The 26,814-nt window shown below is 43.5% G+C and overlaps 2 protein-coding genes across 4 annotated transcripts in view; both read left to right on the top strand.

The window, feature by feature from the left end:
* The window catches only part of sh2d3ca (SH2 domain containing 3Ca), an 82,249-nt gene extending 74,439 nt beyond the window's left edge, over nucleotides 1–7,810 (top strand). For both annotated transcript variants that reach the window (XM_014125738.2, XM_014125731.2), the window contains one exon: nucleotides 4,640–7,810. In XM_014125738.2, the coding sequence (XP_013981213.1) occupies nucleotides 4,640–4,815 (176 nt within the window). In that variant the 3' untranslated portion in view covers nucleotides 4,816–7,810. The remainder of the gene's footprint in view (nucleotides 1–4,639) is intronic.
* A 2,582-nt stretch (nucleotides 7,811–10,392) lies between these two features.
* On the top strand, nucleotides 10,393–25,121 carry urm1 (ubiquitin related modifier 1). 2 transcript variants are annotated; one of them, XM_014125701.2, is made up of 5 exons: nucleotides 10,393–10,538; nucleotides 15,506–15,576; nucleotides 22,762–22,843; nucleotides 23,861–23,909; nucleotides 24,362–25,121. In XM_014125701.2, the coding sequence occupies exons 1-5, from the start codon at nucleotides 10,504–10,506 to the stop codon at nucleotides 24,428–24,430; spliced, it is 306 nt and encodes a 101-aa protein (XP_013981176.1). In that variant the 5' UTR covers nucleotides 10,393–10,503; the 3' UTR covers nucleotides 24,431–25,121. The 2 variants fall into 2 exon arrangements, with proteins under 2 accessions (XP_013981176.1, XP_013981186.1); XM_014125711.2 differs by lacking the exon at nucleotides 10,393–10,538 and adding an exon at nucleotides 12,075–12,458.
* The last annotated feature ends 1,693 nt before the right edge of the window (nucleotides 25,122–26,814 follow it).

Below are 26,814 nucleotides of genomic sequence, written 5' to 3'. Positions count from 1 at the left end.
GTCACTGGTGGTGTGTGTGTGTGTGTCACTGGTGTGTATGTGTGTGTGTGTCACTGGTGTGTGTGTGTTTGACTTGCACACATGAGGCCAGTTTCCCGGACCCAGATCACTGTCAGAAACTAAGAGAAGCTCTTGAGTCCCACCTGTTGTTGCCTGATATTTTTTTTTTTTATGTCTTTTTTATTTATTTAACTAAGCTAAGTCAGTTAAGATCAAATTCTTATTTTACAATGACGGCCTACCCCGGCCAAACCCTCCTCTAACCCGGATGACGCTGGGAGAATTGTGCACTGCCCTATGGGACTCCCGATCATGGCCAGTTGTGATACAGCCCGGGATTGAACCAGAGTCTGTAGTGACACCTCTAGCAGTGAGATGCAGTGCCATAGACCACCACTCGGGAGCCTGTTTTGCATGTTATTTTGGCATTAATACGTGTCACATACCAGTTTGCAAACAATGTAAAAATAAAAATGTTTTAGCTAATAAAAACTGCTCCAAAAGGCAGATGTTTCAGCCTAGCTCAGCTTTTAAAATTTGTTTTTATTTAACTAGGCATGTCAGTTAAGAACAAACTCTTATTTACAATGACGGCCTAGGAACAGTGGGTTAACTGCCTTGTTCAGAGGCAGAACGACAGATTTTTACCTTGTCAGCTCGGGGATTCAATCTAGCAACCTTTCTGTTACTGGCCCAACGCTCTAACCACTAGGCTACCTGCCGCCCCAAGTGCTTTCTGTGGTGGAGGGGCAGCCAGCGGAAAATACAGAGCGTAGGGGTTGATATTGTTCTCTAGTTGTGCCGTGATTGGCTCAGTGTTCTGTCACTCATGGGGACACTACGTCACTGCAAAATCTGACAGCTTGAAAGTTCAAGCCCCTTTGGGTGCTGCCATTGATTTACATTAGATGTGCCCATCCAAGAAAGCTCAACGTCATTGGCCACAGATAAAATGACGTCAAATCACGTTATAAACTCAGCAACAAAAAATAAACGGCCCTTTTTCAGGACCCTGTCTTTCAAAGATAATTCGTAAAAATCCAAATAACTTCACAAATCTTAATTGTAAAGGGTTTAAACACTGTTTCCCATGCTTGTTCAATGAACCATAAACAGTTCATGGACATGCACCTGTGGAACAGTCGTTAAGACACTAACAGCTTACAGACAGTAGGCAATTACGGTCACAGTTATGAAAACTTAGGACACTAAAGAGGCCTTTCTACGGACTCTGAAAAACACCAAAAGAAAGATGGGTCCCTGCTCATCTGTGTGAACGTGCCTTAGGCATGCTGCAAGGAGGCATGAGGACTGCAGATGTGGCCAGGGCAAAAAATTGCAATGTCCATACTGTGAGACGCCTAAGACAGTGCTACAGGGAGACAGGATGGACAGCTGATCGTCCTCGCAGTGGCAGACCACGTATAACAACACCTGCACAGGATCGGTACATTCGAACATCACACCTGCGGGACAGGTACAGGATGGCAACAACTGCCCGAGTTACACCAGGAAAGCACAATCCCTCCATCAGTGCTCAGACTGTCCGCAATAGGCTGAGAGAGGCTGGACTGAGGGCTTGTAGGCCTGTTGTAAGGCAGGTCCTCACCAGGCATCACCGTCAACAACGTCGCCTATGGGCACAAACCCACCGTCGCTGGACCAGACAGGACTGGCTAAAATTGCTCTTCACTGATGAGTCGCGGTTTTGTCTCACCAGGGGTGATGGTCGGATTTGCGTTTATCATCGAAGGAATGAGCGTTATATCAAGGCCTGTACTCTGGAGCGGGATCGATTTGTAGGTGGAGGGTCCGTCATGGTCTGGGGCGGTGTGTCACAGCATCATCGGACTGAGCTTGTTGTCATTGCAGTTATTCTCAACGCTGTGCATTACAGGGAAGACATCCTCCTCCCTCATGTGGGACCCTTCCTGCAGGCTCATCCTGACATGACCCTCCAGCATGACAATGCCACCAGCCATACTGCTCGTTCTGTGTGTGATTTCCTGCAAGACAGGAATGTCAGTGTTCTGCCATGGCCAGCGAAGAGCCCGGATCTCAATCCCATTGAGCACGTCTGGGACCTGTTGGCTCGGAGGGTGAGGGCTGGGGCAAATCCCCCCAGAAATGTCCGGGAACTTGCAGGTGCCTTGGTGGAAGAGTGGGGTAACATCTCACAGCAAGAACTGGTAAATCTGGTGCTGTCCATGAGGAGGAGATGCACTGCAGTACTTAATGCAGCTGGTGGCCAGATAATGACTGTTACTTTTGATTTGGACCCCCCCCCCCTTTGTTCAGGGACACATTATTCCATTTCTGTAAGTCACATGTCTGTGGAACTTGTTCAGTTTATGTCTGTTGTTGAATCTTGTTATGTTCATACAAAAGTTTGCTGAAAATAAACGCAGTTGACAGTGCGAGGACATATCTTTTTTTGCTGAGTTTATCTACCATAGCTTTGATTGGACTGATCATGTCAACATCATACTTTAAAAATCTTAGCTGGCAAGCTAGCAGTCAACGTTATGAATCGATTACAATCTACTGGAAAATCCTTTTCAATCCTTGTCATATGAGGAGAAATTATAGATAAAACGTATCGGTGCTCATCGGCCATTGGACATTAACATTACACAACAAGTTGGAAATCACTAATTCAACAATGAGTGGTTTGGAAGGAATCAGGTGCTAACTGTAAGCGTTGCAAAGCAATCCCTATTTTGCTTCCCCTGCCTGCTATTCGGTGGAGAGAGTTTGCGGTCCAAGTCTGGGTTTAAGGGTCTCTTGTCCAAGCTTAGAAGGATAAACATTCACACGCAACGCCATGGACCAGAAAAGGTTGAATACATTGTCCATGCTGTCAATCCAGTATGACTTCTGCTGCATTTAAAACAACTGGAAACTCGGAACTGGGAAATCTCAGACTTCAGTGAGTTCAAGACAACTGGGAAAACAGGGAAAAAAATTTGCTCCGACTGGGAAAATACGTTTTCAAGGGTCATCCACCTCGGAATTCCAAGTCGGGTACTCTGGCCTCTTTCTAGAGGTCCGACCTGAAGATCACTGAAGTCATGATTCAACCATGTTTTTCCTAGTTCCCAGTTGTGTTGAAAGCACCATAAATCCAGAGAATGCCAGACTTTGATGACAAAGTTTCATGACCAAATTTCCCCACAAGAAGGACCGCCGCGCCACTTTCCTGTTCAAGTGAGCACAGCACAACTGTGAGTCCAATAATGTATTTTATGCTGCTGCATAAATAATGTAATATGCCAGGGAGATACAGTATGTATACTGTAGCTAAGAAAATAATACTAAGTATGTTTGTAGTAAGTTGTTAGTAGCCCATGTGCCTCACCTTAATAATTTGGTCCCTTTCCCCCTCATAACTTAGCCTACTGTTCTGACTTGGGGTGCACATGTAGCCTATAGCATGTTTTAGAGAAATGTAATCATTGAATAATGTAAGAGCTTTCATTGTCTGCTTATATGCCCCCTTTATTTATCCCACAGTTCTGACTTGGTGTACAGGGAGAATACTGTAAGAATGGCCCATGTTCTGAATCCTGTCGCTGTACATTTCAAAAGTGCTGAACAAATAGTTATATTGACTACGTCCATCTTAGCTCGCTCATTAATGTCTTAATCGAAATTACGGACTGCCTCTTATTCGCTCATCGTCCCCTTATGCCATAGTTTGTACATCTGAATTGTCAGTAGAAACCACATTTGTTTAAGCAAGGCAGCCATATCAGCTATGTTTTTAAAAAGGCAGTAAATGAGTCTGAATGAACGGTTTCGCTGTCAGACAATAGCCAGGTGTGGCGGGGATAAGGATTCACTCCATGGTGCTGATAAGAAAGCTCTGCTGTTGGGACAGCTTTATGTAGGCCCTGGCCCTAACAGTGGGCGCCGTTTGTCACCATTATCGTGCAATTAATGTATTGTTTAGTGTCATGTTGTGTAGTGGCTTTGCTGGCATGCATCCAATTTTTGTTGAGTTTGCCCAACCAAGATTTACATGCTAAAATCACCACTGCTCATTCGTCATTCGAGAATCACAGACTCAATCTCCGTCGGAAGTGCTTTTTAGTCTATTGATAGGATTAGGCTTAATCCAGGTCCAGGAATCCGTCCATAGAGTATATAATAGTATTATAGAGTAGTGTGCTTTATGTGTCAGCTTTATTGACATTGTTATGGACTAACCACTAAGGCCTTGTCTGAGTAGTGTCTGGTGTGCATTGATTTACTTGACTGAGTAATAACTGTAGTGTTGCGTTACATGTTAAATTGTTATGTTGCTCCCTGATGCTGAGGCATCGTAATATCTGGCGGTGTGGGTGTGTTTGATATGATATACGTTATGCTTCATTGTCATTGATCTGAAATAATGATTGAGGTGTTGCGTTGTGTACATCTGTGGTAGTGTGATGGTTACGGTATGTTTACATTGGTCATGTGTTCTTATTGATTCCAGTCCCTGGTGATGACTGGTGTTTTGAGCAGGATGTCAATAACTACCTTAACTAACCTATTTTCCACAAAGTCTTTAATATTGATTTCTTCTCTTTTATGTTCTGTTCTGTCCTCTTCTCTCTATCCATCTCTCTCTCTATCTCTACTCCTCCTCCACCAGGCTTCCAGGAGAGTCAGGAAGTTCTGGAGATCTTCCGGACAGAGTTCCAGATGAGGTTGCTATGGGGAAGCAGGGGTTCGGAGGGCAGCCAATCGGAACGCTATGAGAAGTTCAACAAAGTCCTGACCGCTCTGTCTCACAAGCTGGAGCCTCCTGTACGCCACAGCGAACTATAGCACCCATCTCACTGAACACCCCTATACAAAGCACCCCGCTCACATTGGTACGACCTGCCTCCCCATACTGCAAGGCACCTTGATGTGGATGTCCAAAGTGAATAAGAGGGGAGGAGGCCGACTAAACAGAGACAAAAGAGTGTACTTAGAGAAGACAGGAGGCGAGAAGGAGCATCTCACTGTATATCCCAAAAAAAGGCACAAAGGGCTTTTTCAGAGTTCTTCAATGGGCTGTAATATTTCCCTCCCTAAATGCTGAAAGACAGAGTGGGTCGAGGAGGAGTGGGAAATTGGGTATTCTTCTACCCATCAGCAAGCTACAAAGAACTACAGGTATGGTGTGCGCTGAGGGTCAAACAGTGCATGAGAGGTTGGATGTAGCTGTTCTCTGGTAGATCACATGAAGCTCTGATCTGTCTTCAACACCTTCATTATTACCTGTACTATTACATCTGTACTGACTGGCTCATTGTCGCACACTGTTCTGTCAGAGTAATAGTAAACACTGTGTGTGTGTGTTCTGTCTGACTTGAAGAGACAGTCCTATTTAACACAACGCGTGTGTACTTCAGGACACCAGTACCACAGAGATACGTCGGCATCTATCTCATGACCTCTGACCTGTCTCATCGGACCTCAGCTTTAGACTGAGAGGTTGTGTGTTCTAGAATCTGTTCTTCTTGTATAGACTCTCTATGTGGCTGCCATTCATTCATCACATAGTCCATCAGGTCCCCTGTTGATGACACACGCAGTGTGCTCATACAGACAGACACTTATCTGCCCCACAACACACAATAACATATGTTGCCAAATCATATCAGCTGTTTGAGGCATACTAAGCAATTCTCTCTGTGGGTTTTGTTTGTGTGCTGTTCAGAAGCAGTTCTCTTATTGAGGCTCTTCTGAGAAGCACCCCTCTCCTCATTTCTGGCATGTCATTAATTTTTCATATGACTCTGATTTTGTTTGAGTACTGTTTGGTAGCCTTTATTTGAATAGGGGCTATTTTGGGAAGCATTCCTCTCCCTCTCCTCTCCTTATTTCTGGCATGCCATTAATGCATAATGTCTCCTGTCCCATTTACATCATATGAGCATGTTTGCTTGTCCTCACTTGTCACAAAACACACCATTAGAAATATTCTTAAAGCACTCTGACCTGTTTGTGTGAATTAATGTGCTTCAGGCACATTTGTTTTTCCATGTAAAAACACTGACTACTATTTTCTTCAACTTTATTTAGATTACATTTTTCTGTGTGATTATATTGCTGACCGGCAGCTTTTGTTGACATGGTGACATGTTTGAAGACTTTGTTGACATGGTAACATAACATGTTTGAGCCTCTGCTGTTGCCGTATAGGATTCAGGTTTTAACCGGTGTGAATGAATGCGCTTTAGTCTGAAAGTGATCAGAATGTTCTCAGGGCAGAATGGAGGCCCCCTCAGACCTAGCCTGGTCCCAGACCTGTTTGTGCTGTCTTCTTGCCAACTTCTCTGGTCATTGTCAGCCAAAGAAACAATACGAGATTGCAAAACAACATAAATAGATTTGGGATCAGGCTACCTCAGACCCCCTCAGTGACTGTATGATGTGTTTTTGCTTTGTATGTATGATAACATGTGTTTGATATGATATGGACGGAGTGTTGAAAAGGACATTAGATTTTAAAACCATCAAAAGCGTTTTTGATTTCACATTCACTGTTAAGATCGTGTGATTTTTTTCACTCACTCAAATTCATGAAATGGTCTCTTTAAATTGTATTGTTGCTAAAATGCAACATCAACATGAGGGCTTAAAGGAATCTGTCAACTTCCTTGGAACTAAATACAGTGTGACCTTTGACCTTTTGATCAAATAATACCTGGCAGCCTTTCCTCTGCCGACTCCTAAGCAGTGTTGTGTTGAAACACAAAAGCACTATGAATGAAGATAAGGATGATTTATTTTAGATCTGTTTGTTGAAGTGTCAGTGTCTGCTGATTGATTTCCAATCCATGATGTATTTAGGCCTGAGATAGAGAGCTGACTCTCAGAACTATGCAATCACTTTAAATCAATTAAGAGTCCCATAGAAAACAAGCAGAGTAGACACTGCTGCCCCCGAGGATGTGAGTTGTGTACTACTGGGAACAATCCACTTGAACACCCCTCTAACTGGTGTACTACTGGGAAACTCGTCTATCATCCCTGAGCTACAACTTCTCCCACATGCTGACCTCTGACGTCACCTAAGAAAATGACCTTGATAACAGCATTTGACAGTTCAATGCGACAACAAAACAATTTATAAAAAGCAATCAATTAATATGGGTTTTGAACACTATAATGGGTTTACAAGCATGATAGCTGTACTTTTAGTTTATGGTTGAGCCAATCAGCATTTCTCAATGAGTTCAAAGCACGTGAATGCATCCAACTGGTATTTATGACTTCACAACTGGTAATAACCACCTTCCTACTTGGTTATGAATGCAGCATAAGTGCCAGCCAGCCAGAAAGTGCATCCCAGGTCGTATTCATAAGGCACGGGGATGGATTATCAATTTTTTTTTCTGTTGCAAAACGTTTTGCTACAGTGTGCCCTAGTGAACACGACCCCAATCAGCCAGTGAGAATAAAGGGGAGAGCCACAAAGTCCAATTGCCTCTCTTGTCCAGTAGAGGACACTATAGTTCAGTCAGCAAACAAAATAAAAATAAAAAAGGCATCTTGATTTGAATCTTTTTTTTAGTGTTTTTGCGATTTATTAATAAAGCCTACTGGTTTAGGAACGATTTGATGATGTTCTGTATGTAATTATGTTTGTCTCACCTTATGTTGTACAGATTACATGTGTGCTTTTTTCCTGTTGTAAATAGTCATTCTGAAATGATGAACCTATAAAGAAAAAGGACAAAAAACTCCCATGTTTGTGACCCCATGTTTTTTTTATGTACTGTGCATAACGGTTCACTTTGTTTTTCAAATAAAATAAAGCTCGAGTCAACGACTCTTGTATGACTTGATTCTATTTACTCATTCCATGTGTTCGTGGTACTAACCGCTAGATGGCAGCACTGCCTTACTAACGCTGATGCAGAGTGAAAGTCAAGACATCGTCCATGAATTGATCCTTGTCTTGTTACTTGTGTACACAGTGTTTCAGCTAGCTTCATGGGTACAGACATCAGTGCAGTTAAGGTGTTGCATACTAGTGCGATACTTCGAACTAATTGACATCAAAGAGGATGTGATGAGTTTCTATTTTAAAATGTCTGGCTATGCTGTTATCCGTGTGTGTGTGTGTGTGTGTGTGTGTGTGTGTGTGTGTGTGTGTGTGTGCGTGCTCGCCTGTATTTCAGCTACGGAGCATGTGCACTGCAGCTGAGGGCAGGGCATGAGTATTAGATAACAGGGGTGCGTCAGGGTCACGTGACTATGGTCAGGGCGGGCGGGGATAAGATGGTGGAGATGGGGATGAACAGAACAGGCAGAGCAGTGTGTGTGTGTGCGTGCATTAGAGTGAGGTGGTGGTAGAGATGGGGGGGAAGGAAAGTGTAGCACACAGATGTTCAGAGTCAGACTCAGACCACGCAGCTGTGGGCCAGTGCCAGTCAGAGAAGGGGCGCGCTGAGCTGCACTGTCTGGCACAATGACGCAGCCATTCCCTCCGCCCTGGTTAGGATGAGACGGGAGACAGGGGCACTGCCACCGATGTCCCCCATGCAGCCCTCTCTGTCTCTCCCCCCTCCCCCACGCCAAGAAGACAATGCGGCCAGGCTGTCTCTCATACATCAGTGTGAGCCCGTGCGAGTCACAGGCTTGGGAGGCAGAGAAACAATCTCAAACATAAGTTTTATTCTGGTGAAACTATTAAAACAGGCCACGAGGAAATGCCAGATAGCAAGTGTTTTACTTCTGAGGAAGTGAGGAAAGGAGTTTATATATTTTCATGTTAGTTATATAACCTACGCAGCAGTAACTATGGGGGGTGTAAATGACAATGGGCCACACAGAGTGCATTCTCTCTGCTATCCCCTGCCTCCAAGATCCATGATCCATGTAACATGTTAATTCTTCTATTTCTTTATGTGATCACAAACAGACCATGGCTCCTTTTTGCCCCAAACCCATCCAAACCTCACCAATTCACTACTAATCTAATCCTCTCTGCCTCTTTTCACTGCAAATCCATTGTGTTCTCCATTGTCAGCTATCCATGTGTGACATAGCTGCACGTCCATGGGAGTATATCACAGAATGTATCACATTTGATTTATCACATAGCAGCATCAATTGTGTTGTGTCTATGTGGGTTCAATGCACCACCATCAAACGCATCTGATCAAATGTGTTGATGAGATATGTGAAGTTGGCTTGAGATACGTGGGTGTGTGTTTGCAATGTTATGGTAAACCAGGAACCATATTCATAAAGCGTATCAGAGGAGGAGTGCTGATCTTGGATCAGGTTACAATGTCCATGTAATCTTATTCATTGTAATCTAAAAGGCAAAACTGATCCTAGATTAGCTTTATGAATACGGGCCTAGGTTATGTACTGGTCTGGGATCAATGCCAGTGTGTTATGACGGGATGGTGGTAACAGCTGAGGAAGAACTCAAGCAAGCCTAGCAAATGTGAAGTGACATCACGCTGATGGGTTAATACTAATATGGTAATACTTAGCTATCTAAATCTATGGGGACTCCTTGTAGCCGCCCCTCCTGTCACAGGCACGCCACATGCGACACACATGGTCTGAACCATTGCTCTCCAGTAGAAAATGACTGTGTCACTCTATAATATTGTTAAAACTAGTCTGCAAATATGTAATTAGTTTGGTCTGGCCCTGTAAACCAAGTGTTACATGAGGTGTTCACAATTTTAGGATTGGAAGCATTGAGTTGTGAGGAGAGCCGGGACAGTTCCACCGGCTACAAAAACCCAATTTAAATCTTGCCTGTATATAATTATAGGTCCCTAAAAGGATTGTGCTTGTTTAGCCCTAGAGGATGTCTTGTTCACTCCCCTGGACATCAGTCAGTCTGTGATCTCCTTTTCTCTGGACATCAGTCAGTCTGCAGTCTACGTTTCCCTCGCTTTCTGAACCAACCCCCCCACACCCCAGCATCCTCACCCAGCCTCTCCTCCTGGACTTTCTCATTACCACATGAATGGCGCCTGGAAAGGGCCACCGCAGCCTTGGACGCTAACAGAAGGCAGGAGATTTGCAATTCAATCTCCCCCACCCATATCGGGACAGGGCTGTCACCAATGACAGAGAGGACAGGGGGAGGGGGGTTGCGCCTTTGACATGGCGCGCGCACACACACACACACACACACACACACACACACACACACACACATACACACACCTACTACTACTTCAACCAGTTTTCTTATTTTGTTGCATATGGTGTTGTTATATGAGACAGTTAGTCAGATATTGTTAGTCAGATACCTTCATTCAACTAGTAGACTATTAGAAATACCCCTAAACAAAAAGGCAAAGAAAAAAAGCTTATTTCAGACATACATCTTCATTTTCAACAGAAAATGCTGGGATAGGCAACAATAAATGTAACACTAGGAGTGTAGTATTTGGCATTGAAAGATTTTTTCAAAGAGGAGAAGATCATTGGATAGCGTCACTTACAGCGCTGGTGTGTAAACTTCCTGCTTCCGACGACAACAATATGGCGGCGCCCATAGCGATACACCTGGAGTTTGGGTTGGTATAAAATACGTTTTTGTTAGTTTGACACATCCTTTGTACATTTTCAAACACATTTAACAAGACGTCGTCTGTTCTCAGTCGTCGTCTTACTTTCAAAAGGCAGAAAATACATTGTTGGTTTTAACTATCGCAAATATGGCGCTAGTGCTACAGTGCATGAGATAATGACTCGTGCAGTCGCAAACTAACGTTAACGCTAAACCAATGCATGACTATAGTTTAACAAACTAATGTTAGGTATCTAGCTAGCTAGGTTGCTGCGTTTAGGAATAGATTATCATGAATTACTAGCTTTGTTCTGGTTCATCGCGCGACGACAATAAATAGTTGCCTCTGCTCAGTTTTATTTATTATATATATTTTTTATTTTATTTTTACAATTAATATACTTTAGCAAATCACCAAGTAATGATGTTGCTAGAGTGCAGGGTGTAAACGTGTTTTTTTTAAAGAGTGTAGGGTGTATGCCAACAGATTAGCTCTGGTACTCACATACTGCCGCAAGCGCGTGGACCAGAGCTAGTCTGTCCGTAACAAAGGTCTCAAAAGTCGATCATTTCGTATTTTTTGAGAAATTACCCCCTGAACAGACAGACAAGTTATCTAACACTCTAGCAACTGTGCCGTAATACGAAGGAAAAGAAAGAAGCATTTGTGGACAGGTACCTCAAGGTTGCTGTCACAAGCTAGTGCACGTCTCAACTGAGGGCATCCACTTCTCTGACTCTGTTATGCAGTAATTGTCAAATCTAATTACAGTGTTGCATTCTGTAAAAGAATACTGCTTCACAGTGTGTGAAACACTGCACTAAGAAAAGGCATACAGGACGTCTGTGATTGTAGCCTAAAAGCATTTATTCTGTCCTGACTGGGCTGCCATGTGATGACAGCATTTGTCTGTCATATAGGGAGAGGGACGAACGCTTTAAGATGTTGTAGGAGATGAGAGAAGTAGTGTTTGAGACTGAGAGAACTGGTTGACCCCAGTGAGTGAGCGAGTGTTCCAGTAGGCATACAGGAAATTTGCTCAATCGTATAGGATAAATGCAGTTCTCTGTCATAGACTATATAGGATAGGGATGAATGCGTTAAAAATGTTGTAGTTGATGAGCGAACACAGTGTTTGCTTAAACCTCGTTGACCCCAGAGAGTGAGTGATTCATTACTAGGCGTGCTTCTCTCGCTCGATCTCTCTTTGCATAGATATACTGGGCTCTAGGCCAGCTCGGCACCAGCGCGAGTGAATGACAACTCTGCATTCTCCAGGCGATGTGAGCTCTCTTTATAGTGACCCGGCCTGCACCTGCAGCAGCCGAACACACACACGCACAGTCTATCTTTGCTTCTATCTCTCTCTGATCTGTCCCCTTTCCTATCTCTTGTGCTCACCCCTATATCTTTGCACTTGACTCACTCTCTTTCCATCTCTTGCGCGCTCATATGTTTACATTGTTTATTTCACTCGCTCTGGCATGTTGCATATTAACAGTTAGCATTAAACGCACACAGACGTTTCGAAAGAGAAAGACGTTTGAAATGTTATTAACTCTCCTCTCTCTTCCATGCAGGGAGAGAGGCGACTAATGTTTGTCTCGTGCTGGCAGTCTAGTCACTGCGGGTCCGTTTACTAGGATGTGTCCACTATCTGCTTACTATGTGGGTTGACGGTAGAGCTGGGCGATATATCAAATAAACGTTGTTTCTGTCGCACGGCAATGCGGCACCATGTACCGTCGTCAGCATTTTAGCCACAGACTGTTAGGTGTTAGCTATCTAGTCTGTGTTTTTATCAATGTGCAATGAGCATAGAAACACGCATGCACATAAGGAATGAAAAACTCGTTCGCACTTGATTTCAACGTCTAAACAAAGTGGACAGGCAGGCATGCTGTTCGAACAGTTGGAGACGGACAGGTGGGTGTGTTCATAACAGATCAACTGTTCTACTTTGTTAGCTGTAAAATAGATCAAAGTTGGCTAAAATTGGAATATAAATATTAGCTGCACTAGCAGGTGGGCTTGTCCTTGAGATATTGTTTATGAGACCTGTGTTCATTTTCTATAATGCCCGCTAAAACAAGTAAGGTCATTGTTGGTGGCGATCTGCACGGTCCTGGTTACATTTGGAACAAAAAGCATTTTCATGGACAGACTTGAAAGCCATATCAGTCATTATTGCAAAAACAAAAGCAGGTTAAACTATTTTGTTTAAATAATTAGTGGTTGTGGAATGCTTTTATTTAGCTTAGGTATAATTTTCCAAGTTTTGAATTCATTAGATTATTGCTGACTGTTTAAATGCAGTGTATGAGCTTTAATTGAGCAACTAAGCTTATATGTATGTATGTATGTATGTACATGTGTGTGTGTGTATGTATGTATATATATATGTGTGTGTGGACACCCTTTCAAATGAGTGAATTTGGCTATTTCAGCCACACCCGTTGCTGACATTTAAAATGGCCCGTACTGAATGGCTCGGTGACTTTCAACGTGGCGCCGTCATAGGATGCCACCTTTCCAACAATTCAGATCATCAAATTTCTGTCCTGCTAGAGCTGCTACGGTCAACTGTAAGTGCTGTTATTGTGAAGTGGAAACGTCTAGGAGCAACACCTGCTCAGCTGCGACGTGGTAGGCCACACAAGCTCACAGAATGGGACCACCGAGTGCTGAAGCACGTAGTGTGTAAACATCTTCTGTCCTCGGTTGCAACACTCACTACCAAGTTCCAAACTCCCTCTGGAATCAACGTCAGCACAATAACTGTTCGCCGGGAGCTTCATGAAATGGGTTTCCAAGGCCAAGCAGCCGCACACAAGCCTAAGATCACCATGCGCAATGCCAAGGGTCGGCTGGAGTGGTGTCAAGCTCACCGCCATTGGACTCTGGAACAGTAGAAACTCGTTCTTTGGAGTGATGAATCATGCTTCACCATCTCACGCTACCTGCTCGAATGCGTAGTACCAACTGTAGAATTTGGTGGCGGAGGAATAATGGTCTGGGGCTGTTTTTCATGGTTCAGGCCCTTTAGTTCCAGTGAAGGGAAATCTTAACGCTACAGCATACAATGACATTCTAGACGGTTCTGTGCTGCCAACTTTGTGGCAACAGTTTGATGAAGGCACTTTCCTGTTTCAGCATGACAATGCTCCCGTGCACAAAGCAAGGTCCGTTCAGAAATGGTTTGTCGAGATCGCTGTGGAATAACTTGACTGGCCTGCACAGAGCCCTGACCTCAACCCCATCTAACACCTTTCGGATCAATTAGAATGCAGACCTCGAGCCAGGCCTAATCGCCCAACATCGGTGCCTGACCTCCCTAATGCTCTTGTGGCTGAATGGAAGCAAGTCCCCGCATAAATGTTCCAACATCTAGTGGAAAGCCTTCCCAGAAGAGTGGAGGCTGTTATAGCATCAAAGGGGGGACCAACTATACATTAATGCCCATGATTTTGGAATGAGATGTTCGACGAGCAGTTGTCCACATACTTTTGGTCATGTAGTGTATATTGTGAATAAGTTTGAAAAAATCGAGATATGAGGGGAGGTTGCCAAGAACCCGATGGTCACTCTGACAGAGCTTCAGAGTTCCTCTGTGGAGATGGGAGAACCTTCCAGAAGGATAACCATCTCTGCAGCACTTCACCAAACAGGCCTGGTGGAGTGGCCAGACGGAAGCCACTCCTCAATAAAAAGCACATGACAGCCCGCTTGGAGTTTGCCGAAAGGCACCTAGAAGACTGATGAGACCATGAGAAACAAGATTCTCTGGTCTGATGAAACCAAGATTGAATTATTTGGCCTGAATGCCAAACATCACGTCTGGAGGAAACCTGGCACCATCCTTACGGTGAAGCATGGTCGCAGCATCATGCTGTGGGGATGTTTTTCAGCGGTAAGGACTGGGAGACTAGTCAGGAAATCCTTGTGAAAACCTGCTCCAGAGCGCTCAGGACCTCAGACAGGGGTGAAGGTTCACCTTCCAACAGGACATGGACCCTAAGCACACAACCAAGACAACACAGGAGTGGCTTCGGGACAAGTCTCTGAATGTCCTTGAGTGGCCCAGCCAGAGCCCAGACTTGAACCCGATCAAACATCTCTGGAGAGACCTGAAAATAGCTGTACAGCGATACTCTCCAGCCAACCATCCAAACTCCCCAAATACTGGTGTGCCAAGCTTATAGCGACATACCCAAAGGACTGTAGGCTGTAATCACTGCCAAAGGTGCTTCAACAAAGTACTGAGTAAAGGGTCTGAATACTTAAGTAAATGTGATATTTCATTTTTATTTGTTTATGTTTTATTAGCAAAAAATGTTACAACTGTTTTTGCTTTGTCATTATGGGATATTGTGTGTAGATTGATGAGGATTTTTTTTTAAATAAGGCTGTAACTTAACAAAATCTGGGAAAAGTCAAGAGATCTGAATACTTTCCGAATGCACTGTTTATAGCCTAGTCCCTCGCAAATAGATGGTCCCCTTATAGTCCCTATTCTTGGGTGGTGGCTTTCAGTTGCCTCTCGGATGTCTGTCTCTGTCCTTGTTGAGGGAGGCCAGTGGGACCTGTTGTAATGGTCTGAAGGGGAGGCTCACCGCTGTGATATGATATGCTTTATTGAATTATCTCTGCTGGCGTCCGATGCCACACACTAGTTCACTGCAGGGGAGCCCCATCTCCCTATTCTTCAGTGCCTCACCTCTCCCCATCTCTATTCTTCCCTTTTTCTTTACCATATCTTCTCGTATTCTTCAGTGTCTCTAGTCTCCACAGCCCGTTCTCCTTTCCTCGGGGATTAACTCACCACCATGCCCTCTAATTCCAGATTATGTTAATCTAATACCACCCTGGCTGCACTTTTTATTTACCAATTCAATATGACACTGAAAAGTTACTCTACCAACCTAGTGATAACTATGGAACAGATATGTAATGAAATGCCCTTTACTTCCTAGGGGAGGGGCGGAGCTACTGTTTGGCAGCGTGAAGGAGCATCATGTGACCCTGCCCAACCAATCAGAACCCTGTGAGTACAACTTGTTTATCAACATTATTGTTGATCAATTGTCAATGAATATTTACTCTCATTTAGTATATATTTTTTTTAAGAGACATTACTTGAAGCCAAGGATAGGCCCTGATTATGCAGTACAGACTGATTATGCACAGTTCTGTTTTAAAACAGACCACTAACTGAATTCAGTTTAAATTCAGTGACTGAAGGATGATGGAGGTGTGGTATTTCTGCCTCCTCTGATTGCCTCCCCTCCCCCTCTTAATTGATCCTAAGAAAATAGCCTTTCTCTTCCATGTGACTAAACAAAACTCAACTGTCACGTGCATAGATGACTTCATTAGTTCAATATATCTCCTCCCTTTCTCCTCTAACGCCGGCTAAAAGGGAGGAGGGGGTTGTGCGTTAGCCGCTCTTATGGCCCCTACTCAGCGGGAGCTAATATGCAGAGACAAAACCCCAGTACAAATCATACTAAATCATGCAGCTCTAACTTTCTGCTCTCTCTCTTTCTCCGGCATCCATCTCTCTCTCCCACCACTGTTGTCCTTGTGTCTGCCCTCTCCCTTCTCTCCCCCTCCCTCCATCACTCTCTCTCTGACCTCTCTCAGCCCTTGTTCACATGGTGCCTGGACAGCTGTTGAGCTGGCCATGCTAGCCAGTGGCCTGCCTGCCTGTCTGGTTGCCTTGGCCCCTCAGTTCGGCCAACCCCCCCCACCTCCCCTCCTTCTCCATTGAAAATTGTGTATAAAACAGTCCACTCACCCCCTCATCTCCCCTCTCTCATTCCAGTCTTTCCTCAGTAACCATGGTGTTGGAGCCCCCTCCTTCCTTCCCTCTCCAGCACCACCAACATCTGTGAGCCACCCCGGGCCTTGACCCATTCTTCTCCTAACTGCTCCATTATTAGGCCTCATTCACTTGTAAATGCAGCCAGTGATACTGTTGTTGGGTCTTCCATCCACAACGCAAAGTCAGGGAGGAAAGGAGAGGTAGGGGTGGCTGTGGAGGAGAAGAAGAAGGAAGGGGGCCCGGGAAGGGGTGTTTGAGTATTGGGGACAATTGTGACAAAGCCTCCAAGTTCTTTTTGTGTAAAATCATTTTGGGGGGTTGGCGGGATGGACGAGTGGCCCTGTTTCCTCTCTCTATCCATCTATTCCTGGGCTCTCCTGGTGGAAATAGGGAAGTGAAAGTAGGTAGAATGGAGGAAAAGGTCTCCTAAAACTGCCTAGCTCATCCCCAGAGGAGGAGGCCTACTGCAGTGGAACTGCAGCTCATCACACTCAACTGGTTTTACTCCTTTCATTTATAGTACAGCACCTCAGAGCCATTTCTTGTGATTTACTCCTTTCATTCATAGTACAGCACCTCAGAGCCATTTCTTGTGATTTACTCCTTTCATTCATAGTACAGCACCTCAGAGCCATTTCTTGTGATTTACTCCTTTCATTCATAGTACAGCACCTCAGAGCCATTTCTTGTGATTTACTCCTTTCATTCATAGTACAGCACCTCAGAGCCATTTCTTGTGATTTACTCCTTTCATTCATAATACAGCACCTCAGAGCCATCTCCTGTGATTTACTCCTTTCATTCATAGTACAGCACCTCAGAGCCATTTCTTGTGATTTACTCCTTTCATTCATAGTACAGCACCTCAGAGCCATCTCCTGTGATTTAATCCTTTCATTCATAGTACAGCACCTCAGAGCCATTTCTTGTGGTTTACTCCTTTCATTCATAGTACAGCACCTCAGAGCCATCTCCTGTGATTTACTCCTTTCATTCATAGTACAGCACCTCAGAGCCATCTCCTGTGATTTACTCCTTTCATTCATAGTACAGCACCTCAGAGCCATTTCTTGTGGTTTACTCCTTTCATTCATAGTACAGCACCTCAGAGCCATCTCCTGTGATTTACTCCTTTCATTCATAGTACAGCACCTCAGTCATCTCCTATGATTTACTCCTTTCATTCATAGTACAGCACCTCAGTCATCTCCTATGATTTACTCCTTTCATTCATAGTACAGCACCTCAGAGCCATCTCTTGTGATTTACTTCTTTCATTCATAGTACAGCACCTCAGTCATCTCCTGTGATTTACTCCTTTCATTCATAGTACAGCACCTCAGAGCCATCTCGGGTATAGATCTAGTTAAATCAGTGACATTGAAATCATTCTATTCGTAAACGGAACCAAAGTAGGAGGGACCTACGTTTTCGTTGCAAAACGTTTTGCTACGGTGGTAAATGTTTTTTAGTGGAGGCCAAAGGCACATTCTTTTTGTATCCTATTTTGTCACATCCTTTTTAGTACACTACCGTTCAAAAGTTTGGGGTCACTTAGAAATGTCCTTGTTTTTGAAAGAAAAGCAAATGTTTTGTCATTTAAAATAACATGAAATTGATCAGAAATACAGTGTAGACATTGTTAATGTTGTAAATGACTATTGTAGCTGGAAACAGCAGATTTCTTTTATGGAATATCTACATAGGCATATAGAGGCCCATTATCAACAACCATCACTCCTGTGTTCCAATGGCACGTTGTGTTAGCAAATCCAAGTTTATCATTTTAAAAGGATAATTGATCATTAGAAAACCCTTTTGCAATTATGTTAGCACAGCTAAAAACTGTTGTGCTGATTAAAGAAGCAATAGAACTGGCCTTCTTTAGACTAGTTGAGTATCTGGAGCATCAGCATTTGTTTGTTCGATTACAGGCTCAAAATGGCCAGAAACAGCGAACTTTCTTCTGAAACTTGTCAGTCTATTCTTGTTCTGAGAAATGAAGGCTATTCCATGTGAGAAATTGCCAAGAAACTGACAATCTTGTACAATGCTGTGTACTACTCCCTTCACAGAACAGCGCAAACAGGCTCTAACCAGAATAGAAAGGAAAGAGGAGTGGGAGGCCCCGGTGCACAACTGAGCAAGAGGACAGGTACATGTCTAGTTTGAGAAACAGACGCCTCACAAGTCCTCAACTGGCAGCTTCATTAAATAGTACCCGCAAAACACAAGTCTCAACTTCAACAGTGAAGAGGCGACTCTGGGATGCTGGCCTTCCAGGCAGATTTGCAAAGAAAAAGCTATATCTCAGACTGGCCAATAAAAAGAAAAGATTAAGATGGGCAAAATAACACAGACACTGGACAGAGGAAGATTGGAAAAAAGTGTTATGAACAGACGAATCTAAGTTTGAGGTGTTCGGCTTTGAACGTACTCTTGAAAGTGGTAATAGTAGAATGCACAAGGTGACATTTCTAAAATGGGGTGGTGCATCATCAGTTCCTCTTGTCAGTCATTGCATACCGTGTTTGGGAAACCTTGATTTAGCAGATGCTCTTATCCAGAGCCATGTATTTTTCTATTGTGTTAATATTTTTCTTTGCTAATTTTCGTTCTTTTTAACTCTGCATTGTTGGGAAAGGACTCGTAAATAAGCATTTCACGGTGAAGTCTACACCTGTTGTATTCGGCGCATGTTACAAGACATTTGATTTTTGAGATACGCAGAAAAAATGAAAAGATGCTGGAGGAGTGCTTGACGCCATCTGTCAATCATGGTGGAGGCAATGTGATGTCTGGGGTGCTTTGGTGGTGGTAAAGTGGGAGATTTGTACATGGTAAAAGGGATCTTGAAGAAGGAAGGCTATCACTCCATTTTGCAACGCCATGCCATACCCTGTGGACGGGGCTTAATTGGAGCCAATTTCCTCCTACAACAGGACAATGACCCAAAGCACAGCTCCAAACTATGCAAGAACTATTTAGGAAAGAAGCAGTCAGCTGGTATTCTGTCTATAATGGAGTGGCCAGCACAGTCACCATATCTCAACCCTATTGAGCTGTTGTGGGAGCAGCTTGACCGTATGGTACGTAAGAAGTGCCCATCAAGCCAATCCAACTTGTGGGAGGTGCTTCAGGAAGCATGGGGTGAAATCTCTTGAGATTACCTCAACAAATTGACAACTAAAATGCCAAAGGTCTGCAAGGCTGTAATTGCTGCAAATGGAGGATTCTTTGACGAAAGCAAAGTTTGAAGGACACAATTATTATTTCAATTAAAAATCATTATTTATAACCTTGTCAACGTCTTGACTATATTTCCTATTCATTTTGTACCTCATTTCATGTATGTTTTCATGGAAAACAAGGACATTTCTAAGTGACCCCAAACTTTTGAGCGGTAGTGTAGGTGTGTGGTGTGTGTTTTTCGTTTGTTTGTCAATATGTGTGTCTGTTAATGACTGTGTGAGTGACCGTGTTGAAGTGTGTGAATGTCCACTCCCCTGCTAGACCCCATAGTTGAGGGAACTGTGAGGGATTGATAGGAGTCGTTTGGGTTGTTCTGACCTCTACAAACAAAGATTTGGTCTCCGTGGCAGTGTAGTTTCCAGGACAACCTTAACACAAAAGTTGACCAGAGCAGAGAATGCGAGCCTAGGATGACCTTGTTGATCTGCTGTCCGCTGGACCTCTCTCTCTGTGTGTGTGTGTGTGTGTGTGTGTGTGTGTGTGTGTGTGTGTGTGTGTGTGTGTGTGTGTGTGTGTGAGAGAATCCCTTTCTGAATCCTCAATATTTCTCTTTAACCCCTGTGAGTGATTGATGACCCTGGCTCTGAATCCCCCCCGCCTAAGATCCCAACCCCCCCCCCACGTCACAGAAAATGTCCCATCACACATCTCCAGCAAGATGGATGACTTTATTTCCTCCCACCCACAGATAACCACAATAATAGCACGGAGAGAACGAGGGGAATTAAGAGGAAAGAAAAAGAGGGAATGCTTTGAGCCCGCCGTTCAGACGCCCTCTCCCCTCCGACCCAAACTGCGCTATCCCATAATGCACCTGCATGGAGCCTGTGACGCACATTCCTCATATTCCTCCTCCTCTCCATTGTTGTCCTCCATCATCCTTGGCCCGCCCCACCTGCACTCTTCCTACAGCCTATGGATGGGCTGAAACACAAACGGGGTCGTATTCACTAGGCACCAAACGACAGAAAACTGTCTGAATCGGGGAGGGACTACCTGAACTTGTCCAATAAGAAACTCTTGTTTTCTGTTGCATATCCTAATGAGTACGACCCAGGACAATGAAAGCAGACCAGAGTCCAGGAGAACCTTCATCTCTGCCCCCTCGGCCACCCTGACCTCTGTCTCTCTGAAGGAAAATCGACAGTCAGGGCGGGAGGGGGGTTGCGATAGACTTCAGTCGTTTTTTGCGAGAGAGTAGAGAGTATCTTGCTCCCACAAAGGCGAAATTATGAGAGTGGAGTGATTGGCTTCTTTTTTTAGAACTGTGCTGAGGTGCAAGTCAATATTCATTGCCTTTGCTCTGCATCACTCTTCTTTATAGGTGCTGGCGAGAGGGAAGAGAGAGCGGAGGAAGAGGAGAGGGAGCGGGGGAAAAGGAGAGAGAAGGGGTTCTAGGCAGGGAGGGGGGGAGGAAGGAAGGTAGGCCGATCATTACACTCGTGAAGAGTCCAATTAACCTGATACTGCCCCCCCCCAACCACGCCTCAGAGGTGCACTATAAAGCCCCACCAAACACTTCTACAAAACCCTACAGTACCCCCAGGTAATAGGATTGTTTTGTAACGAGCAGAGAGCCTAGATGTTTTAGAAGGGCTGGATTCCACAACTCCCATACAAGCGGTTTCCGCTTCATCAATGTCCACAGAACCACTGGTGTAGAGTAAGACTGGTGTTAGCTCTGTGAAGAGCTTTCTCTCTGTCTCTGTCTGATGGGCTGTCTGTCTGTAGACTGGCCCCTATGCTTCTTTTACATATGCTTTCTGTGACATGCCCTGTTCAGAGGTTATGGACCTGAATAGCACATCAGTGCCGATGGCAATAATGAAATGATTCTACGCTTTAGTGAGCATTGAGCACAGCCTCGTCACATTTTCTCAAACGCCCTACCGCCAGATATCACTTCCGCCGCAACGTAGACTTTGCTATTTTCTATGTCCTTTCACTTCTTTCTCCCCTTCTCTCTTTCCCTCCCTCCATCTCACATCAGCACTGAGCGAACTGGTTGGATCCGGTGAGAGAGGCTGATGATGCTGTGTTAGAGATGGGGAGGCTGGTGTGTGTGTGTGTGTGTGTTTCTGTGATATGGGAAACTGCAGTCTCAGTCCTGCTCTCGTATGCCATCGCGAGGCCTTGTCCTCCTGTACATCTGCAGACGGCCATGATCTTATAAGAACACATCGTTTGTTTTATAAGAACCACACACTGCATTCCCACGCACGTTGACGGACAGTAATGAATGCTTAGGTTACAGTATATGGAATCGTATCGAATGGCGGAGAGAAGATATTATAATTGCCTGTAGTGTGTGTGTGTGTGTTGCTCTCGTAACCCGACGGTTCGCTATATGTTGTTCTCTGTAGCCTGACGGTTCAAGTAGCTCAAGCCATTGTTAACGCAAGGTCATTTTTCCAAACAGCCGATTGTTCCAGAGGTCAGACTCACTTTAAATATCACTGACGTTCAAGTTCTTAAAAAAGACACGAATGTGTTTCATTTTCAAATGCATATAGACACACAATAATGTGAATTCCTTGTTTTGGGCTTTGCATTTTCTGTCAATCAATTCCTAATCTCCGTTTTAGGAGCGGTTTCCTGGACAGAGATGACGCTATTATTTCTCTCTTTCAAAAGGCAGAAAATTTCAATCAACAGAAAAATATTTATTTCGTTATTAATCCAGGAATAGGCTTTATCTGAATCTGGGAAACCGGACCTTTCGGGTTTACGAGGACAGCACTGCATGCATACCATGCATACCATGCACACCTCCACTTAGGAAGTGGAGGATTATATATGTCAGGATGTTATCCATTTAAAAGCTCCTTTTATATTTGAACCTCTTTGTTTACCAAGAGACCCTAATATAAAACCTAATGTCCCAGAGGTGAATGAGGGCGATGGCCGGCTTCGAGACGTCTGTCTCTCCATCCCCCTCAGCATCTCACACACACACACACACCGTGATCTCTGGTGATCCCTGGTCCCTCTGTCGCGTCACATCGACCGGCTGGGACGGGGGGCTGGACCATGCACCTTGAACTCTGACCCCTGTCTCTGCTTCTGTCTGTGTACCTGTGTGCACGTGTGTGTGTGTGTGTGTGTGTGTGTGTGTGTGTGTGTGTGTGTGTGTGTGTGTGTGTGTGTGTGTAGGGGACATGAAGCAGCTGCTGGTATGGATCAGAGGGAACATGCTGAAGGAACGGCCAGAGCTCTTTGTCCAGGGAGATACTGTGTGAGTATTATACACACACACACACACACACACACACCGCAAAACATTTTTTTACTGATCGACTGTTTATTCTTTTTGGGGTGAAACAGTTACAAATGGAGCGATGCAGACAAATGTTTATATTTGCCAAAAATGCGAAAGGCACAGCCATCATTAAAGGAGATAGATACTACCGGACAGACAGGAGTTGTGGTTTGTGGATGCTCTGTCCTCCTCACCCATTATAGAATTTTATTGTTCCTTTTTTATAGGGTCTATTTATAGGGGTAACTAGCTAATGAAGGCAGGACATGTGAGAGAGGGAGGAAATCTGTGCTATTTCCTATAGACTCTATAGATCTGTCTACTCTTAATCATTGTAGTTCACACATTGTATTCCAAACTGGGATTCTTTGCTTTTAACCTGAAAACAGACATTTTTTTAACAGCTGCACCACATTAGTGGAGGCTGTTTTTGATGCTTGATTTTAATTTTTTTAACATTTTAGTAATTTAGCAGATGCTCTTATCCAGAGCGACTTCCAGTAGTGAGTGCATACATTTTCATACTGGTCCCCCGTGGGAATCAAACCCACAACCTTACCAACTGAGTCACACGGGACTATGTTTTGAGGTGTACTGGCTATGTCAGGGGGAGGTTATGTATTTTATGCAGTATGGAAAGGGGATTTTTGAAGCTAAAGCAGCCTATCAGAGCATCGCGTGTAGCCCTCTGACTCTGTGACGTCGAGCTCACCGACTGCGGTGGGGATGGAGGCAACTTCATACAGCAAGAGAAACGCTATGTCTTCGCTACCATAGTCAGATTTAACCGGGCTACCGCAGTCCCCAACACCCCATCTACAACACATGATCACACACACCCGATCTGCGTCCTCCTGTGATGTGTAAAACACACGCATGCGATTTTTTTATTAGATTTTTTTCCTTCGTTGTGTAGAATTATCTTCAGACTAGATTGCCTTACTTGTGTGTCTGAGGTGTTCAATGCTCTGTCTTTTTCCTTGATTTTAATAGGAGGCCTGGGATCTTGGTACTTATCAATGATGCCGACTGGGAATTGATGGTGGGTGTTCTATCAGTGTGTATTGGGTGTAAAAGACTAAACACAAAAAGCTCACGCACGTTGTTCATTTGCACGGTATACGGATTCTGTATCTGATTCTGCTACAGCGTACATCTAAAAACTATACCTGTCTTTTGAAACTAAATGCATTTAAAAATATATATTTATGAGCACCCTTTTTGATACCATTTCTGTTTTTTTATTTATTTTGTAAAAACATTTTTACAGAAGCAAATCCACGCTCCCTTTTGTCTATCTCCTCCATGTCTTTTCTATTTACATGTTATAGCATACGTGTGTATGTCTGACTGTTTGTATGTGTCTCTCTCTTTCCTTATTTAAACATATGTATTTGTATATTTTAAATATCCCTAGCATGCATGTGTGTCACACACAAACACACACACACACCTTTTATATAATTTCAATGAATTCAATCTCTCTCTCTGAAGGGTGAGTTGGAGTACGAGCTACAGGACAAGGACAACGTAGTATTCATCTCTACTCTCCATGGAGGTTAGAATACACTGGGTGTAGATGTCCACAGGCAGCTCCACACACAATTGCCCTCACTTCCTCCTACTCCTATTGTTCCACCACAAAACAAAACTCGCTGGACTCTTACACCTCTCCGCTCCAACCAACCAACCAACCAACCAACCAACCACTGAAAGAACCCTGGGATGCTATGATTTATGTTCTCCAAGACCTCAGCCTGTATTCAATACCTGATCTAGATCATAATTATTACAATTATAAAGACGGGGTGGGCCTGATCCTAGATCAGCACTCCGACCTGTTTTTTTTTTTAATATGGGTGCTGGTCCTCCAGAATGATTTTTATTTATTTGTGGAGTGAAGAGAAGATTTCATCTACAGAGAGGGACTCTATGGTGATGGCGTGAGTCTTTTCAGGGCCACAGTCTAATGAATATTCTGCTACAGTTCTGTCTCCATTCAAATAGGTTCAGAAGAGACAGTAGGACTTGAGTTGATACTTTTTTTGCCTTGAACTCTGCATGTGATTGGTCAAGAATCATAATTTACCATCTTTTTAACTTTTTTTTAATTCACCGACAAATTGCTGCTTCAATCCTTGAATGTATGTATTGAGACCAAGAAAGATGCATTTAGCTTGCTGCAATGATGTAACCATAAACACATGTATTTAATTGACTTACTAGATCAGATTAATAAAAGAAAAGGATTGCATACTTTAACTCATTTATTACCTATCAAATTGTCTAACTTTCCCTTTCAACAACATCTTTCTTTTTGCTGCAGTGCAGAATAAAAGTCTAGTTGAATGATAGGTCACAATTTACTATGCCTCACTCTACATGTCGAAGCATACACAACCTGTTTACATCGTTGTTTATGTTGTCTATCCTTACCCATTCCCCTATAGCTACACGCATTTGAATAATTTGCTTGACAATGTTATTATTATGGTATGGCATATGTTTTATTATAACGGTACATATAGGCCAATAATAAGCATTTAAAAGTATTATATCGTGATTTAAAACTGATCGATGTAAATGGGGTATCGGATTGAAGTTATAGGCTGATTACAGCGGGGATTTAAGGACTATTTCTCCTCAGAGCCTTGACGTAGAATATTCATAAGATCAACCTGAAAGAAAGACCACGGCGGTTGTGGACTCGGATTTGCAACGGGAAACCATCTGATAATAGTAGCTATAATGCCAATGCAAATTAGCTTTGCGAGAGGGAGAAATGTGGTGCGTCAGTCAGTGCTTGAAGGTTGAGCTGCAAATTTGAGTGTGCGTGTGTGTGGCGCGAGTGGAAGCCTTTTTTTTTTGAGGGGGAGAAAGGACTGAGAAAAGAACACACGGTGTACCCCCGCGGCGTGACCTGTCGAGAGGCCATGAGTCGGTTTGGGCTCCACAAAACACTGGATAATTATCAAAGACTCAAAGCCAGCTAAAGAAACTGCTTGTTTTAGCACGACGTTTTACTGCGTGTATTTATCCAAGTGATTTGTAGAATAGCAGCGCATTTTAATTGAGTTTTAATCCCACACTTTTTTTTTTAAATCTTATTGAATCATAAACGATTGTGAGAAATAGACTAGGGCCCTAAATAAAATAACCAAATACATTTGACGATTGCATTGGTTGTTGTAATTATTAATATTACCAATTTTTTTTATCAGTTGATTGTGTTAACCTTTATAGATGGATTCTTCTAAATGTAAGACGAAAAGGGTCTTTTTGGATTCCTTGCATAAGCCTGGTCTATATGTGAGCTGATTTTTATATTTAAATGACTTTATCTCCATAAACGAGCTTTTCACACCTTTCCATTTATGCACCGTTTCCCAAACTCGGCGTGAAAGTTATTTTTTTTCCCAGCACGACGCAGCTGATTCAAATAATCATCAAGCTTTGATCATTTGATTCAGCTGTGTGTAGTGTTAGGGTGAAAACCAAAACGTGCACTGCTTGGGGTCCCGAGGACCGAGTTTGGAAAACGCTGCATTTATGGAAGTTGAATAGGGTTATGTTTAGAAATATAAATCAATTTTATTGTAGTCTTCATAACTATTAATAGGACCTTATGCACGCTTTTTTTGTTTTAGCATTTAGACCTATACGTTTTCATGATGACCCCCCAAAAAAGAACAAATCTGGTCCCGGCGTTTTATTGGCTATATATATATATAAGCATTTATTTTTTTCAGTTACCTCCTTGCATCGTTTTTAGTTGACAGCCAAAATAACACTCCCTAACCAACCATAATATCAGGTTAATGGTGGGGCCTTAATTTACAACAATGCACCTTCGGTCTGAGGATACAGGGGATGGGGGGGGATGTGAGATGATGCCCTGCACCCTGCGTTTATAAATGGGGGGGGTTACGTTTGACCAGCAAAGTAAA

This window comes from Salmo salar, chromosome ssa01 (assembly GCF_905237065.1).
Source record: "Salmo salar chromosome ssa01, Ssal_v3.1, whole genome shotgun sequence".
NCBI lineage: Eukaryota > Metazoa > Chordata > Actinopteri > Salmoniformes > Salmonidae > Salmo > Salmo salar.
The sequence above is the reverse complement of the archived record's forward strand: the minus strand, read 5'-3'. Positions and strand labels throughout refer to the sequence as shown.